The sequence below is a fragment of the Giraffa tippelskirchi genome, chromosome 11 (genome assembly GCF_054371585.1).
Source record: "Giraffa tippelskirchi isolate mGirTip1 chromosome 11, T2T-mGirTip1v1.2.pri, whole genome shotgun sequence".
Taxonomy (NCBI): Eukaryota; Metazoa; Chordata; class Mammalia; order Artiodactyla; family Giraffidae; genus Giraffa; species Giraffa tippelskirchi.
This window is the reverse complement of record NC_137285.1, coordinates 60,021,973-60,037,716: the sequence shown is the minus strand read 5'-3', so window position 1 is coordinate 60,037,716 and position 15,744 is coordinate 60,021,973. Positions and strand designations below refer to the sequence as shown.

The 15,744-nt window shown below is 42.5% G+C and overlaps 1 protein-coding gene across 10 annotated transcripts in view; it reads left to right on the top strand.

The window, feature by feature from the left end:
• Positions 1-12,970, top strand: part of LRBA (LPS responsive beige-like anchor protein) — an 803,036-nt gene extending 790,066 nt beyond the window's left edge. For all 10 annotated transcript variants that reach the window (XM_081543940.1, XM_081543938.1, XM_081543941.1 and 7 more), the window contains 3 exons: positions 2,674-2,870; positions 7,402-7,553; positions 11,849-12,970. In XM_081543940.1, the coding sequence (XP_081400066.1) occupies positions 2,674-2,870; positions 7,402-7,553; positions 11,849-11,939 (440 nt within the window). In that variant the 3' untranslated portion in view covers positions 11,940-12,970. The remainder of the gene's footprint in view (positions 1-2,673; positions 2,871-7,401; positions 7,554-11,848) is intronic.
• The last annotated feature ends 2,774 nt before the right edge of the window (positions 12,971-15,744 follow it).

Below are 15,744 nucleotides of genomic sequence, written 5' to 3'. Positions count from 1 at the left end.
GGGGCTCAGGATTCACCGATGACTAGTGACTCTGGTATTGGACAGCCCAGAAAGGGAACTTTTCCATCACTGCAGAAAGTCCTGTTTCACAGCGTTGCTCTGAAGAGTGAGGCGAGAACAAGAGTATCTTTGTGTACTTGTTTATTCTCCATTCTGACTGGGCTGGGTTCCATCTCACACCTGAACGGAAATTCCTGACCCAGTCTGTCTTACCTTCCGAATCTCTGAACGAGGATGGCATTGAGAATGGACTGGAAAAATACTTCAGCTGGTTTGCCTGAGGGTCTGCCCTCCTGGTATCGTCATACATTCTGGCCAAAGATGTTAAGCATGCTTTCCAAGAGCACCCATGACAGATCAGCATCTGACCAGGAACAGAGCTTTTTCCAGTTCACTTTCATTCAGTTGTAATAGTCTATTCATCTCTCTGTCCCACTGCCCTGAACTTAGTTCTGAACATACAAAATGTGATCACATCCCTTTTAGGCTGATCTAATGGGGAGGCATAGAGTTTTTCAGTCACCTTACCTGTGCCTTGAACTATAATACTTTGTCTAACTAACAAGACGTATTAGCTAAATATTGGTATTTAAAACTTCGTTGGTCAAAACAATGAAACAATAATAATGATAACAAGAATTCTATAACTGCTTTTTATACCCAGTGATTTTATTTATCCTGAGCTAACATGAGTTCTTGGACTGTATGTGATCCAAACTGGACATCTTTCATGGTTTCATGCAAAGATACTAAAAATCAGTCATTTTAATGGGAAATATTATGATTAATAATCAATTGGAAATTTTATGATTGTTCCATGGCTTTTAAAATTTTTATCAAAACATTTAAAACTCTCTTGTTCAGTTTCATACATACACATACACTTACACAGGCTTCCCCAGTGACTCAGTGGTAAAGAATCTGCCTGCAATGCGGGAGACACAAGTTTGATCCCTGGGTCAGGAAAGTTTCCCTGGAGATGAGAATGGCAACTCACTCCAGTATTCTTGCCTGGAGAATCCCATGGACAGAGGAGCCTGATGAGCTACAGTCCATGGGGTTGCAACGAGTTGGACACGACTGAGCACATATACATACATATATACACATATATATGGGCATAAAAACAAGTAAAGCATTTAGTTAGTACACTGTAATTTAAAACATTAGAAACATTGAGAATGAAAGTATTTTATTTCTTTGTGAAAAATACGAGTACTTTGAAAGTGCTTGCCCACTCCTCGCCATGTAATGTAAGATAAGGGGCAAGAATCTTCTCGATGCCTTGACCAGTTGTCAGACCCCTTCCTCAGTTTGGATCCGTTCCAACCTTTTATGTTCTCTGCTTTCAATGGCATGAAGCATCTCCTCAGTTTCCTTTAACGTGAAGGTTTTTGCTGGCCCCGCTCCCAGGATATCCCTGTGTTTAATAAGCCACTTTCCTAACTTACGTCCCTGAGGCCACCTTCACTCACTCCCTCGGGCTGCGAATCCACAGCCTCTAAGTGACGTCAGCACCCCACAGTCAGCTCTGTCCTCTCTCAATCCATTTAGGTTTGCTTCAAATTTCACTTCCAGCTTTGTCACTTCTCATTTCCTTGTGGCAGATTCATCTTTGTTGGCCACTATCCTCTTTTGAGCATCCGTTTTTTGTAAAATGTCGTATAGCAACACAACTACAGGGTCTGCTGTCTGTGGGTAAGCTGAGTCACGGACATGCAGTGACCACTCACTAACAGACTTGGAGAGAAGTGGGCCTGTTATTTGTAGTCATTTGTGGGCCGAGAGCTGGTTATGAAGTGTGTACCTTATGCAGTTACTGTGGTAACTGAAACCTGAACTGAGGCTGGGGTCATTTAGAGTGACAGCTGAAATCCACACTTGCCGGAACTGTGCAGAGCGAAAACGCTGCCTTATGTATTTATGGTGAAGATGCTGAAAACGTACCAACTCCCTGAGTGGCCAAGAGAAAGCTGAGAGGCATGCTTTAGTAGTCACATAGGGATGGGTAATGAGTCCATGTAGCTGGGAGTAATTTAGCCTGGAGAAAAGTGGGGCATATAGCCTAGTTACCTCTTTTATCCAACGAGACATTTCTTAGAACCTGCTCATCACACGGGCAGTTTTGGTTGCCTGCTCCGCCTTTGCTCTGCACGCAGCAGGCCCTGAGTAAAGATGAAGCAGCCCTGCTGTGTGTGGGCTGCTCAGCAGTTTCTTCACCTTCCTTACTTCACCTTCTTTCACCCCCCCCAACCCCCCTCCAGGCCCTTGTGAGATGCAGGGAGGGTCACAGAAGGTCATCTTGTGCCTCATGGCAGCCCATGTGTAACTGAGGCCCAGCCTTCCTGGAAACTCTTCTAGGATTTGAAATTTGTCGTGTTCCTTTCTGAATTCCTCCAGTTTTTTTTTTTATCATCTCTGGGCATAATGAATTTCACAAGTAATTTCCTGTTTCTTGAGATGTGAAATTGAACATGTATGACTGTTTTCTCCCATGTGGAAGGTGACATCTGGCTGGCATGCCAGTTTTACAAAATAACTGATATCTTTTTCAGTATTTCTACAATTGTGATATGGTACTGTCATCCTGTTTGATCTGGGCTCAAGATTCAGATCACATTTGTCTGTTCTTATTAAAAAACTTCATTTTGCTTTTTGTTTCTGTTTTCTCAGAGGGACCATGTCTCATACATTCCATGAATGGAGACTTGTTAAGGACTTTGGAGGGTCCGGAAAACTGCCTGAAACCAAAACTCATTCAGGCGTCAAGAGAGGGCCATTGTGTTATATTCTATGAGAATGGCTCCTTCTGTACGTTTAGTGTGAACGGAAAACTCCAGGCCACCATGGAAACAGATGATAACATAAGGGTAAGTATACCTTACAGACATCTCAGTATCTGTGCTTTTACCTCGGAGTATATAGGTGACTGAGGAGGTGGAAAGTTCACCAAAGAAGCCTCTGTGTTTAGTCACCAAGGGCCTCTTTTTCACCCAAGAGAGAATCATCCAGTAGCCCTTGGATGGGGGTGTCTGCTTCCCAGAGCCCAGCCTGTCCCAGCCGTGCCAACCGTGTGCCCAGCCTGCAGTGCCGGTCACGCAGTGAAGCTGGGAGGAGTCTTCAGCAGAAGCGGTATTCTGAGGTCCTGGGAAGCCATCCTGGGTGGCTGTCAGTGGCACTGCTCATTATTTTTTTGTTTTTGCTTTTAACCTAAGAATGTTAACTGCACAGTGCTGTTTCCTGAGTATCAAAGCTAAAATAATGCCTTAAGAGCACCCTAAAACTGGCTCCCGCTACCCTTGAACAGGCTGATGGTGGGAGTGGTAGGGATTACGATGATTTAGGATTAGCATCTAATTGCAGACTTGACTTCTGTGTGGTTAACAAGACCCAAACACACCAAGTTAAGGAAGTTGTGCTTCAAATTATGATGTGAGTCCGACAAACGATTTTTCACTTTCAGTATACAAGAGACGGCACTGGTGGACCCTCCCGGGTCTTCCTTCATTTTCAGGATAGGGCTCCATGAGTATTAGAGGGTGAAGAGAAGAATAAGGACTGCTCTTGGAGAGGCTGTGTTTTCAAGGTCCTTCTTTTCACACCTCCAGACTTCTTGGTGCAGGTTAAGTTTCATTTTACCTTATCCTTTGTATTTCCTGAGATAAGGTTGGAGGGGCATGTGAACTGCCTACAGTGAAGGGACCCGGGATGTGTTGGGGGTGGGAAGAAGGTCGCAGAGGCCTCAGCCCCCTGAGTGTGGTATAAGTTAGTTCTGGCCACTGTACTCATGGTTACTCCTGACGTGGGGCGACTTAGGTGACATACATTCTCCCACTTTTCCCGCATCTAGTCTGATCTCTTTTCTCCTGTAAATATTGGGATTCAGGAAGTACTAAGGAGTAAGAGAGAGTGGTAGTCACTCAGTCGTGTCCGACTCTTTGCAGCCCCTTAGACTGAAGCCCACCAGACTCCTCTGTCCGTGGGATTCTCCAGGCAAGAATACTGGAGTGGATTTCCTTCTCCAGGGGATCTTCCTGACCCAGGGATCAAACCCTGGCCTCCCACATGGCAGGCGGGTTCTTTACCATCTTAGCCGCCAGGGAAGCCCATTAAGAAACAGAGACCCTAAATATAGATGGCACCGATCAGACCGAAGGCACTTCCTGCTTCTGTATCCTAGGATGATTTATTTTTCTTTTTTCCATGGATTGTCTTTATTTAAAATTTTTTTTTTTTTTTTTTTTAGTTTTTGGCTGCCCTAGGCAACTTGTGGAATCTTAGTTCCCCCAACCAGGCATCGAACCTCTGCCCTCAGCAGTGAAAGGGTGGGGTCTTAACCACTGGAGCACAGGGAATCCTCCAGGACGGCTTGTTAATTCAGTAAATGGTTTTCCTCTTTGCTCTCCTCTCTGGGAATTTTCTCCGGTGCATTTTGCCCGCCCTGCACACACAGATGCTCACACTCGGCTTTTATTTTTCCCTCCCTTCATTTAAACCAAGTACACATCAGAGGGTTTTCCTTTCCTCTTTTCTTTACGATAATAATGTTGATAATCTGTCACTTTGAGTTGCGATTATATTGTCAGCTACACTAATAAATCTGTAAAGTAATTTGAAATCCCTAGCTGGCTAAAACAATTTCTGTGGCCTTTCAGTCAGTACCAAAGGTTCTGGGACGTTCCTCCAGGCAGCAGTTTGAGGCTTTCTGTTTGCACACACACGCTTTTCCTCTCTGCCCTGTGGCCGTTGTGTTTTTTCCTCTGTAATATTTCCCACTGGATTTTAGGCTTAAACAATCCATCGCCTTTTCCCCAGCACGCCTGTACTTTATCATGCTAACTTGTAAGTGGCAACTGTGTGATTAAAGTGAGCTTGCCTAAAATGAACACCGCCCATGCCCAGCTCCAGAGACCCACACTTTCACAGCTGACTGCCTTGGGAAGGAGGGAAGGCCACCACAGGCTGGGAGTAAGAGACCTCACAGAAACTCTCCACCTCCGTCCTGCAGTCGGAGCCTGTCTAAGGGAAGGAGACCGCGGAAACAAATTAGTCATTAGCTCAGACCAGAAATGAAGTTTCTTTGAAATAGCAAGAACCCTGTAGGCAGGCGGCCTACAGGAACTCGGCCCTCATCAAGGCCTCCCACCTGTTTTTATTTAGATGCCAGATTGTGCCGTGGCGTTTGGTTAGCATATCTGAGCGCAGCAACCAGGCAGTGTTTAGATGTCTTAATGAAGAGCTTAAATTTAAGTGGGCAGCCTGTACGGAGCAGCAGAGTTACGTTCTCCTAAACAAAGGCTCACCACCATTTCACCCATAGGAACTCATGTATTTTCTTTTCCTGAGGAAGCTGTGTCTTCAGATGTGATTGTTGCCAGCAGACGGCTGTGGCCTGCTGGTCCTCCTGGAAACCAGTGCAGCCCCAGTGTTGTCCACGCTCTCAGGAGTCCAGAGACTGATGTTCACATGTTTCCAGGGCCCTCCTAACATCTCGAGTCTCAGCCCAGCCTGGCCACTCAGGAGAATTAAGAACTCCATTTGTAGGGAGGGGCGGGGGGAGATGGGGTGCTGTTCAGGAAATGCTCCCCTGGCTCTTATCGCTGGGGAAACTTGACAAGGGCCTCATGAGAAAGGCCAACGAAATATTTTTTAAACTTTGGCGGGCATCTGGTTTATTAGAATGTTTGAGATGTGGATAAAAGTATAGTCCTGAAAGTCCAGGTTTTATTTATTTCAACACAGAACTAGGATTAGGGAATTTTTACTCTAGGACAAAGAATTAAAGATTAATGGTTTTAATTTATGTTTTAATATAGCACTTACCCAGTAAAAAGCCTCAAGTATAAAACTCAAGTGAACCACAGCCACAAGGTCAATGGATTTTCATCAGCTGAATTTTATACGTGTAGCAAATAATTATTTGTAGTAGTCTTCATTTCCAAGATAACTCCCTGGAGAGTGCTGTTTGTAAAATGAATGGGGGAAATGATATTGGGTTTTACTTACATTGAAAAATCTTATTATTTGTATGGCTAAAATTTAGAGAACACTTCTTATATGTAACTATCTTCTGTCCATGGGTTCTGATTTCTTAGCTATATTTTTGTGTTCTTGAAAATAAGCTGTATTTAAGAGATCTCTAAAAGTTTGCATTTACTTTAATGTGAATTGAATGGCTATGAAACAGTCCTTACTTTTCTGTGATTAAAAATTTTTTTTGTTGTAAAAGGGTAGCTTGAAGACTTAAGGCAACTATCCTAAAACTCGGAGTGCAGAACAGTGTAAATATATTTTTCAGAAGGTAGATATTTTCTTTCTGGCTTGCCATCTGGATTCCCACATTCACTGTGTCCAGATGGACATAAGATTACAGGTATTTGCAGTAGCTTTTAGAACCCCCAATGCCCTCCAGCTGAAGAAAGGAAGTGTGTGTCTTAATGAGCCGGGAGAAGAAGGTTTGCAGTGCAGGGAGCCAGAGGAGAGGAAGGGGCCGTGGGATCTGCTCTTGGAATAGGGAGTGACCTTTTCTGTCAGGAGCAGGCACACTTTCTCCGTAAAAAAAAAAAAAAAAAAGTAGCCAGAAATGAATGGGTGTGGCCTTGTCCTAACAGCCCTTACTTACGGACACTGAAATTTAGAATTCATATCATTTTCATATGTCATGAAATATTTAATTTTTTTCTAACCATGAAAAAAATGTAAAAAGTCATAGAAAAACAGGCAGTGACCTGCCTTCGGTGGGTTTTGCAGGATTACAGAGCAAATGACATGTCTGCCCTTCGAGTTTAGCACTGGCAGGAAGCAGTCAGTCCTGAAGCAAGAAGAAAATGCTGCAGCTGGGTTTACCCTGGGAGTTGTTTGCCAAGTTTCCTTACCAAGTTGTCGTCCCAACCGCTGTAACAATCCAGCAGGCCTAGCAAGGGTACTTGAACTGTAGGTGGTCTCCCGTGGGGCCGGGCCCTCAGGGCGGCAGTGATTTTATCACAGGGGGTATGATGTCAGCTAGCACCATCTGCCCAGCTTTGGTAGCTTGGCGGGTCCACAGTGAATGCAGAGGTGCCAGGAAGCTCCTTATTTCAGAGCCCAGGTCTCCGTTCACAACACACACCATTTAATTAGTATTTGTAGAGTTGGAAGAGTCTGGCACCTCATCCTTAAAAAGCACAAATTAAAAAAAAAAAGAAAAAGCATTGCCTACCTTTGCCCGTATGATTTTTGAAAAACGGCAGAAGTGTTCTGTGACTCATGATTTCCTGAAAACTACTCAGGAACACACACACTCCCTCCCTTCTCCCTACGCCACAGTAGCTGGCTTCATGTCGAATTAATTAGACGTGCAGGCTGGGCCAGGCAGGCTTTCCTAGAGCCCCAACTCTGCTGAACGCTGCTGTGTCTCACCAGGCCATCCAGCTGAGCCGTGATGGGCAGTACCTTCTCACTGGAGGAGACAACGGTGTGGTCGTGGTCTGGCAGGTGTCCGATCTCAAGCAGCTGTTTGCCTATCCAGGCTGCGATGCCGGGATCCGGGCCATGGCCCTGTCTTACGACCAGAGGTAACACTGGAATGGGGGCTATACTGGTGGCGGTAAAAACTGTCCAGGGATTTATGTAGATGGGCTGGGCTGTGCAGGTCACCTATGAAATTGAAGAAGCCAACGAATATTGGAATTTCCAAGATACTTTTTAAAAAGCATGTTTTTATTTGATGACATTGCCAATTGTGGGCAGAGGCTATCTTCTCTAGGTTTAGACAGGGTTTAAGTAACAAAGGCTCCAGTTATATTGCTGTAAAGTTTCTATACTTTTAAAGTACCTTTTTTCTTAAACAAAATTTCTTGTGACATGCCGTCTGTTCATAATGATTCCATTGAGAAATCTGGCTTATTTCCTAAAACCTTCATTTTGGGGAGATAGTCTTTATCTGACATCTTATTTCTTCTTAATGTAGTCTCTCATTTTCGTTTTTAACATCTTTATTGTGATAAAGTATACATAGAATTTACTACTTAAACTATTTTTGGTGCTGCATAATTCAGTGACATCAAGGATATTCACATTGTTGTACAACTATCACCATTATCAATTTCCAAAACTTTTTCATCATTTCATCTCATAGTGTCCTTTGATATGCAAAATCCTTTAATTTTGATGAAGTCTAATTTATTTTTTCTGTTATGGCCTTTGCTTTCAGTGTTATATCCAAGATCATTGCAAAATTCAATGTCTTGAAGCTTTTCCTCTGTATTTTTTCCTAAGAGTGTTGTAGTTTTAACTCATATCTACTTTTTGATGCATTTTTAATTAATGTTTGTTTATATAAGATGGTGGTACTTCATTCTTTTGCATGTGAGTATCAGTTTTCCCAGCACTATTTGTTGAAAAGACTGTCCCTATATGTGAGAGTTTTTTTTCTGGTCTCTATTCTGTTGGTCTGCATGTCTGTCTCTAAGCCAATACCACACTGTTTTGATTATTACACCTTTATAGTAAGTTTTATTTATTTATTTATTTTAATTGGAGGCTAATTACTTTACAATATTGTAGTGGTTTTTGCTAAACATCTACATGAATCATCCACGGGTGCACATGTGTTCCCCATCCTGAACTCCTCTCCCACCTCCCTCCCCATCCCATCCCCCAGGGTCATCCCAGTGCACCAGCCCTGGGCACACTGTCTCATGCATCGAACCTGGACTGGCAATCCGTTTCATATATGATAAAATACACGTTTCAACGCTACCCTCTCAAATCATCCCACCCTCGCCTTCTCACACAGAGTCCAAAAGACTGTTCTTTACATCTGTCTCTCTTGCTGTCTCGCATATAGGGTCATCATTACCATCTTTCTAAATTCCATATATATCCGTTAGTATACTGTATTGGTGTTTTTCTTTCTGACTTACTTCACTCTGTATAATAGGCTCCAGTTTCATCCACTCATTAAATGCATTCTTTTTAATGGCTGAGTAATATTCCATTGTGTATATGTACCACAGCTTTCTTATCCAGTCATCTGCCAGTGGACATCTAGGTTGCTTCCATGTCCTGGCAATTGTAACGAGTGCTGCAATGAACATTGGGGTACATGTGTCTCTTTCAATTCTTATTGTAAGTTTTGAAATCAGAAAGTGTGAGATATCCAGTTCTGTTGTGCTTTTTTGAGATTGTTTTGGCTGTTTGGACACCCTTGAGATTTAGATGCTTTATTTCTTTTCCTTGCCTAATTGCTTTGGCTGAGGCTTTTCATACTATACCAATACAATATTGTAAAGTAAAAAAATAGATTAAAAAAAAAAAAGAAGTGGTGAAAGCAGGTATCCTTGTCTTATTCCCAGTAAGAGGGGAAAAACTTTCAGTCTTCACCACTGAATATGATGTTAGCTGGAAATTTTTCATAAATGCCCTTTATTGTGTTGTTACTTTCCATCTGGTCTTAGTTTGATTTTTTTTTTTTAATCATGAAAGGATGTTGGATTTTGTCAAATGCCTTTTCTCACATGGGGTTTTTTGTTTTTAATTCTATTGATGTGATATATTACAATTGATTTTTGTATATCAAACAAAAATTGAAGCAATCCTTATATTCCAAGAATAAATCCCACTTTCTTCATGGTGTATAATCTTCATAATATGCTACTGAATTTGGTTTGTTAGTATTTGTTAAAGATTTTTATATAAGTAATCATAGGGATAGTAGTCTGTAATTTTATTTCTTGTAGTGTCTGTTTCGATATCAGGGTGTGTTGGCCTTATTGAATGACTTAGAAAGTGTTCTCTTTAGTTTTTTAAAGTGTTTGGTGGTGATTCTTTTTTAAATGTGTGGTAGACATCTCTGGTGAAGCTCTCAGTAACGAGAGGGCTGTAATTACTGACTCGGTCTCATTCCTAGCTGTGTCTGTTCAGTTTCTCTTCATGATCAAATTGTGGAGTAATGTGTGTTTCTAAGAATTTTTCCATTTCATCTAGATTATACTGTTTGTTGGCATATAGATGTTCATAGTACTCCGATAACCCTTCTATTTCTATATAATTGGCAGTAATATCTCCACTTTTATGATTTTTAGTAATGAGTCTTTTTTCTCAGTCTAAAGGTTTGTCGATTTTGTTTACCTTTTCAGAGAACCAACTTGACTGTGTTGATTTCTCTATCTTCTATTCCCATTCTGATTTTTACTATTTCATTCCTGCTCTTAGCTTTGGGTTTACTTCGCACCTTTTTCTTGTTCTTTAAGGTGTAGAATTAGGTTCCTGATTGAGATCTTTCTTCTTTGAGAGTATCTGTGTTCACAGCCATACACTCCCCTTTTAGCGCTGGCTCCGCTGCATCCTGTACGTTTGGGCTCGTTGTTTTGTTTTCATTTCTCTTGGTATTTTCTAATTTCCCTAGAGACTTTTCCTTTGACCTATCAGGTCAAACTTATGAATTTTCCTTGTTTTTGAAGTCTAGTTTAATTCTGTTGTGATTAGGAAAAATACCTTGTACGATTTCAGTCTTCTTAAAGTGTATTTAAAGTGTTTTGTGCTCTAACATGTGGCTTATCTTGGAGAATGTCCGTGTGCATACTGTGTTGGGTGACTGTTTATATATGTCTTAGGCTTTTAGTATTGTTCAGATACTGTTGAATATTACTTATTTCCTTCTTTCTGGTTGTTCCACCCATTATTGAAGTTTCCAACTGTTATTGTAGAACTGTCTTTCTCTTCAGTTCTGTCAGTGTTGGTTCCATACATCCTGACTGTGCTATTTGTTCAGTTTGTAATTGCTGTATACTCTTGATGAAGTGACCCCTTTTATCATTGCTATATAGTATCCTTGTCTCTTATAACTTTACTTAAAACCCATTTTGTCTGATATTAGTATAGCCACTGTAGCTCCCTTTTCATTATTATTTGCATAGAATATCTTTTTCCATCCTTTCAACCTGTTTGTCTTTAGATCAGTGAGTCTCTGGTACACTGCATCGAGTTTGATCGTGTCTTTATTCATTTTGCCAGTCTCTCTGCCTTCTGATTGGAGAATTTAATCACCTTACACGTAAAGTAATTACTGACAGGGAAAGCCTCTTGCCATTGTATTATTTGCTTTCTACATGTCTCTGTGCTTGTTTGTCCCTCATATCCTCATTGCTGCCTTTTGTGTTTAGTTGGGTTTTTTTTGTTGTGACGGATTTTAGTCCCTAACTTTGATATGAGGCACTACTAAGGATGACCTCTAAGGACTGTCCTAACCAAACCTGAGACAGAGAAGCTTAGACAGAGAAGGGTCTACGATAACAAATAGGCGTCTGCCTCCCAGAGAGGCGCCTCTGACCTGCCTGTCCTGTTGCTCCATCTCTTGCCTGTGCCACCAGCTCCTGCACAGAGTGCGCATGTCGGCGAGGGGCGCTCCTCAGCAAGATGGACGCAGTGCGGTGTCCCGCAGAGCGCAGCCTAAATTGTGGTCAACACTGAGTTCTTAGTCTTGTTTCACTTTGTACATGGCAGATACCTCTGTGATTGACCGTGTGCTTCTTCCTCCACCGGCAGTTGCTTTGAGATTGTCATTATTTTCATTCTGATACCTAATATACGAAATTCCCTTGCCCAACCTCCCTGCCTCAGAAATGACTAGTCTGTTCAGGTTTTTGTGACGCCTCCTGCACATACTGGCTGTACTTTCACTATAAAGGCAGGCTGTGGCTTGGACCCTTGCAGAGTGACAGAGGCAGGCCAGATCTCGCAGACTGTAGGTTTGGCTGCCATCTGCCGTGTTTACCATGTGGATTCGGGGAGGCCGGCCTTTCTGCAGTAACAGAGCCCCGGGGACCCCTGGGTTTGTAACCGCCGCCTCCTCTCCGTGCCCTCCCAGATGCATCATTGCCGGCATGGCCTCGGGAAGCATAGTTCTGTTCTACAACGACTTTAACCGCTGGCACCACGAGTACCAAACCCGCTACTGATGGCGACAGCCGGGCTCAGCCGTGCCCCAGCCTCAGCACAGGACGCGCCCCGAGCAGCTATCACATCTGAATGTAACTTCAATGTGCTCAAAGAAGCAAAATATTTTTTAAAGTTAATTGCTATTTTTGTAGACTTTGCTTGACTTTTTTGGGGGGAATAGCAAAGCAGAAAACTGGCTGCTGGGTTCTGTAGTTTTAAAAAATCTATATTTTTAGTCATAATGAGAAGTCTATTTTCACCAATTACAGAAATACACAGTGGACTGAGTAAACCCACTTATCCTAGTTATATATGAAAAAACACTTCCCATTTATCTGTAATCTTGAGACTGTATGATTTTAACAATAAGGAAATGGGTTATAATCCTGGGACGTGGGAATTTTATGCTGTACTTTGGGTTCTGTATTTTTCCAAACAACTGTGCTTCTTCAGCACGGAAATTTCTGGGATTTAAATAGTCATGTTTAAATTATGGTAAATGTAATTTGAAACATCTCAATGAGTTATTTCTATCAATATTATCTTTCAAGCATGTTTTAGACCTAGAAAATTATGGTTTGGGGGAGGCTTACTTTATTGTGTGGTCATCTTAAAGGAGCTACTGTTCTAGCAAGTGTGAAATATTTGCAGTGTTTTCCTCATCTGTCCTCGTAGCACACCAGAACGAAATGATGGAAATGTTCTTCGGCTCAGCACCTTGTTTTTCTTTTAAAGTAAATGTAAGTAAGTACCAAAGCTCACCCCAAGGGTTGACTGTGCCCACATACTGAGGCCGAGCCCTGTTGGGGCTCCCCCACCCCAGGTGTAAGAGCAGCGGCTACTGGGTGCTGTGTGAAGCAACCCTTGTTTTACCTTCTATTTGTTATTAAAAACAATCTTCTCCTTCCTTTTGATGAGCAATTTGTACTACGAAAATGTTATTTTGGTGTTGTAGAATTCTACTTTTCTAGTCGATTGCTGTGTGGAATTCTGTGAAAAATATCTGAGAAAAGGTCTGTATTGCATAAATAAATTCTTTGTAAGTTGTGAACTCTGAGTTGAAACTGACATTCTTGCCTGGAGAATCCCGTGGACAGATGAGCCTAGTGGGCTAGAGCCCATGGGTCACAGAGTTGGACACGACTGAAGCAACTGGGCACATGTGCACCTTTTTTCCTGCACATTCAGCTCTTTTCTAAAAGTAAAAATTAGGGATGGAGCAACTCAGTTGGACAGAAAAAATGTATTTGTAATTGAACTGTTGGAAATATTTTTACTCCTTTTCTTCTAGAACAAGTACTTTAGTCCATGTAATCATAACCACTATGCTTATAGTTGAGAAAATTAAAGCTTTAGTGATACTAATACACTTGGCTTGGATCTAGACAGCTAAGGATTAACACTAAGCCAGAATTTAAACCAAACCCTGTTTTTCCCAGCACAACATGCTTATACTAGGTACCTAGAACTGTATCCGCTTCTAGCAATTCCACTTCAAATTTTGAAACAATGATAATATAGTTATTCTCAAAGAAAAGGTTAAACTTTGGTTCATTCAGCTTTTAAATAACCAATAGGAGGGAAATTCTCTTGAATGAAAACAGGAAAAATGGGCCTCTCTCTGGCCGGAGAGCTCCCTCTTAACTAAATGAGAACACTAGACCTTTATCTAACAAAAAAAACCAAAGAATTTTATATGCTGTTCCATCTAACATCCACAGTTACAGTTGTTTTACAAACCACTAACCAAACAATAGATGGTAAAATGTGGGAGAGGGGAAGTACATCTCCAAATCAAAGACATACGTGAGTTACTGCTCAGTGAATATCCTCATGGTATCAACCTGTGCTGTCACACTTTGGGAGCTTCATGCAAAGTGGTAGAAGGAATAGGAATCTCTAAGTCACATACCAGGCATCTGATACTTCAGCTCGTGTTAACAAGCCTGAAGCCAAGTTCATGAAGCAGCTTCCTTTTGGTGCCTAAGAAGACAATCAGTGCCTCCACTGCCTCTCTTGTTTTAAAACTTACAACTATGGAGAATCCACTGAAACATAATATTTAACACTGGCATCAACACACTACCTCAGCTGCTCCCTGCACCCACAGCTGCCACTGACCATAGATGTAGAGCTTACAGCTGTGGAGGGTCAACTGCACGCACTCATAAAACAAACTCAGCTGGCATCAACACAGGGCTTCTTAGCAACAGAATCTGTTTAGTACAGTATGTTAGGATTTACTCAACATTCACTTATTTACCTAATTTTCACTCCTTGAAAAAAAGTGCATCTATGTCCATCAACAGAAGAGTGGATAAAGATGATGTGGAAAGTACATACAATGGAATATTAGTCATAAAAAGGAGCAAAATTGGGTCATTTGTAGAGATGTGGGTAGACTAGAGACTGTTACACAGAATGAAGTCAGAAAGAGAAAAACAAATAGTGTATATTAACACATTCATGTGGAATCTGAAAAACTGGTAGATGATCTCATACACGAAGCAGAAATAGTGACACAGAGGGAACACGTGGACGCCAAGGGAGGAAGAGGGGGATGGGATGAACTAGGAGATTGGGATCGATGTAGATCAACTACGTACATATAAACTACCTTATACTGTGTGCAAAACAGATAACTGAGGAGAACCTGCTGTGCAGCACAGGGAACTCAGTGCTCTGCGGTGACCTAAGTGGGGAAGAAATCCAAAAAGGGGATGTATGTAAACATATAGTTGATACAGTTTGCTGTACAGCAGAAACTAACACGATATTGTAAAGCAGCTATACTCCAATAACTTTTTAAAAATTATTTCAAATAAATGTGAACCATTTATGAAAAAAGGTCAAAACTGAGGTGCTTTGGGCTGAACCTGGATGACCTACAGCAGCCGGGAACCCACACAGCAGAGAGCGTGGTATATGAACGTAGGCCTTGGAAGAGTATGGTTTTCTCACCGACGCTGTGGATTCTGACTGAGACATTGTCCATTAAGTCCTTGAGGCTCTGTAACTTAGGAAGTAGCCCTCACCTCCAGGAGAAAGCATGAGGCTTGGAGCAGAGAAAACACCAGCCTGATGGGCACACTGATCCGAGGTGGTAAACACCACACTCAGGAGAACCTTGTTCCCACAGTGGACCCAACACCCATAAATACACGTCCCAGTCAGTCAGTCCATGGAAAAGGAATATCCTGCCTCGAAATACCCCCACCCTTCAGTTCTGCTTGTTGGCATGCGGGACAGCCCCCTCCCTGGGAACCACGGGAAGCCCAGCACACGACCCGAGGTTGGGCGTTTCCTGCCCAGGCTGCCCACGCCCATTCGGCAGGGAGGACGGAGCCCTGCCAGGGGCCTGCCCACACCCGGGGCCGTGTGTCCACCCCCCGCACCCCCTCTGCTGTCAGAGGGCCAGTGAGATGGCAGAGGTCGCAGGGGTCAAGTTGGCAGATGGTCAGGGAATCTGGCCGCAGCCAGACAGCACGTCCACTTTGCACCCTTTTCCATAAATATAATTGAATTTAAATGGCTTCCCTGGTGGCCTAGTGGTTAAAATTCCACGCTTCCAATGCTGGGAGCCCAGTTCAATCCCCAGTCAGGGAACTAGATCCCACATGCCGAAACTAAGACCCAGCCCAGTCGAATAAATGAATAAATATTTTTTAAAAATAAATGTCACACATTTTAGATCCACCCGGACAGGACTGTGACAGGAGAGTTTCCCTAGGGACCTTTGATATGTCTTTCCCAGATAGGACTAAGAACTCGGACCCCGTTTGGGTCTCCTTCCTGCACCCCCCTGCCCCCCAGGTTTCTTCCACA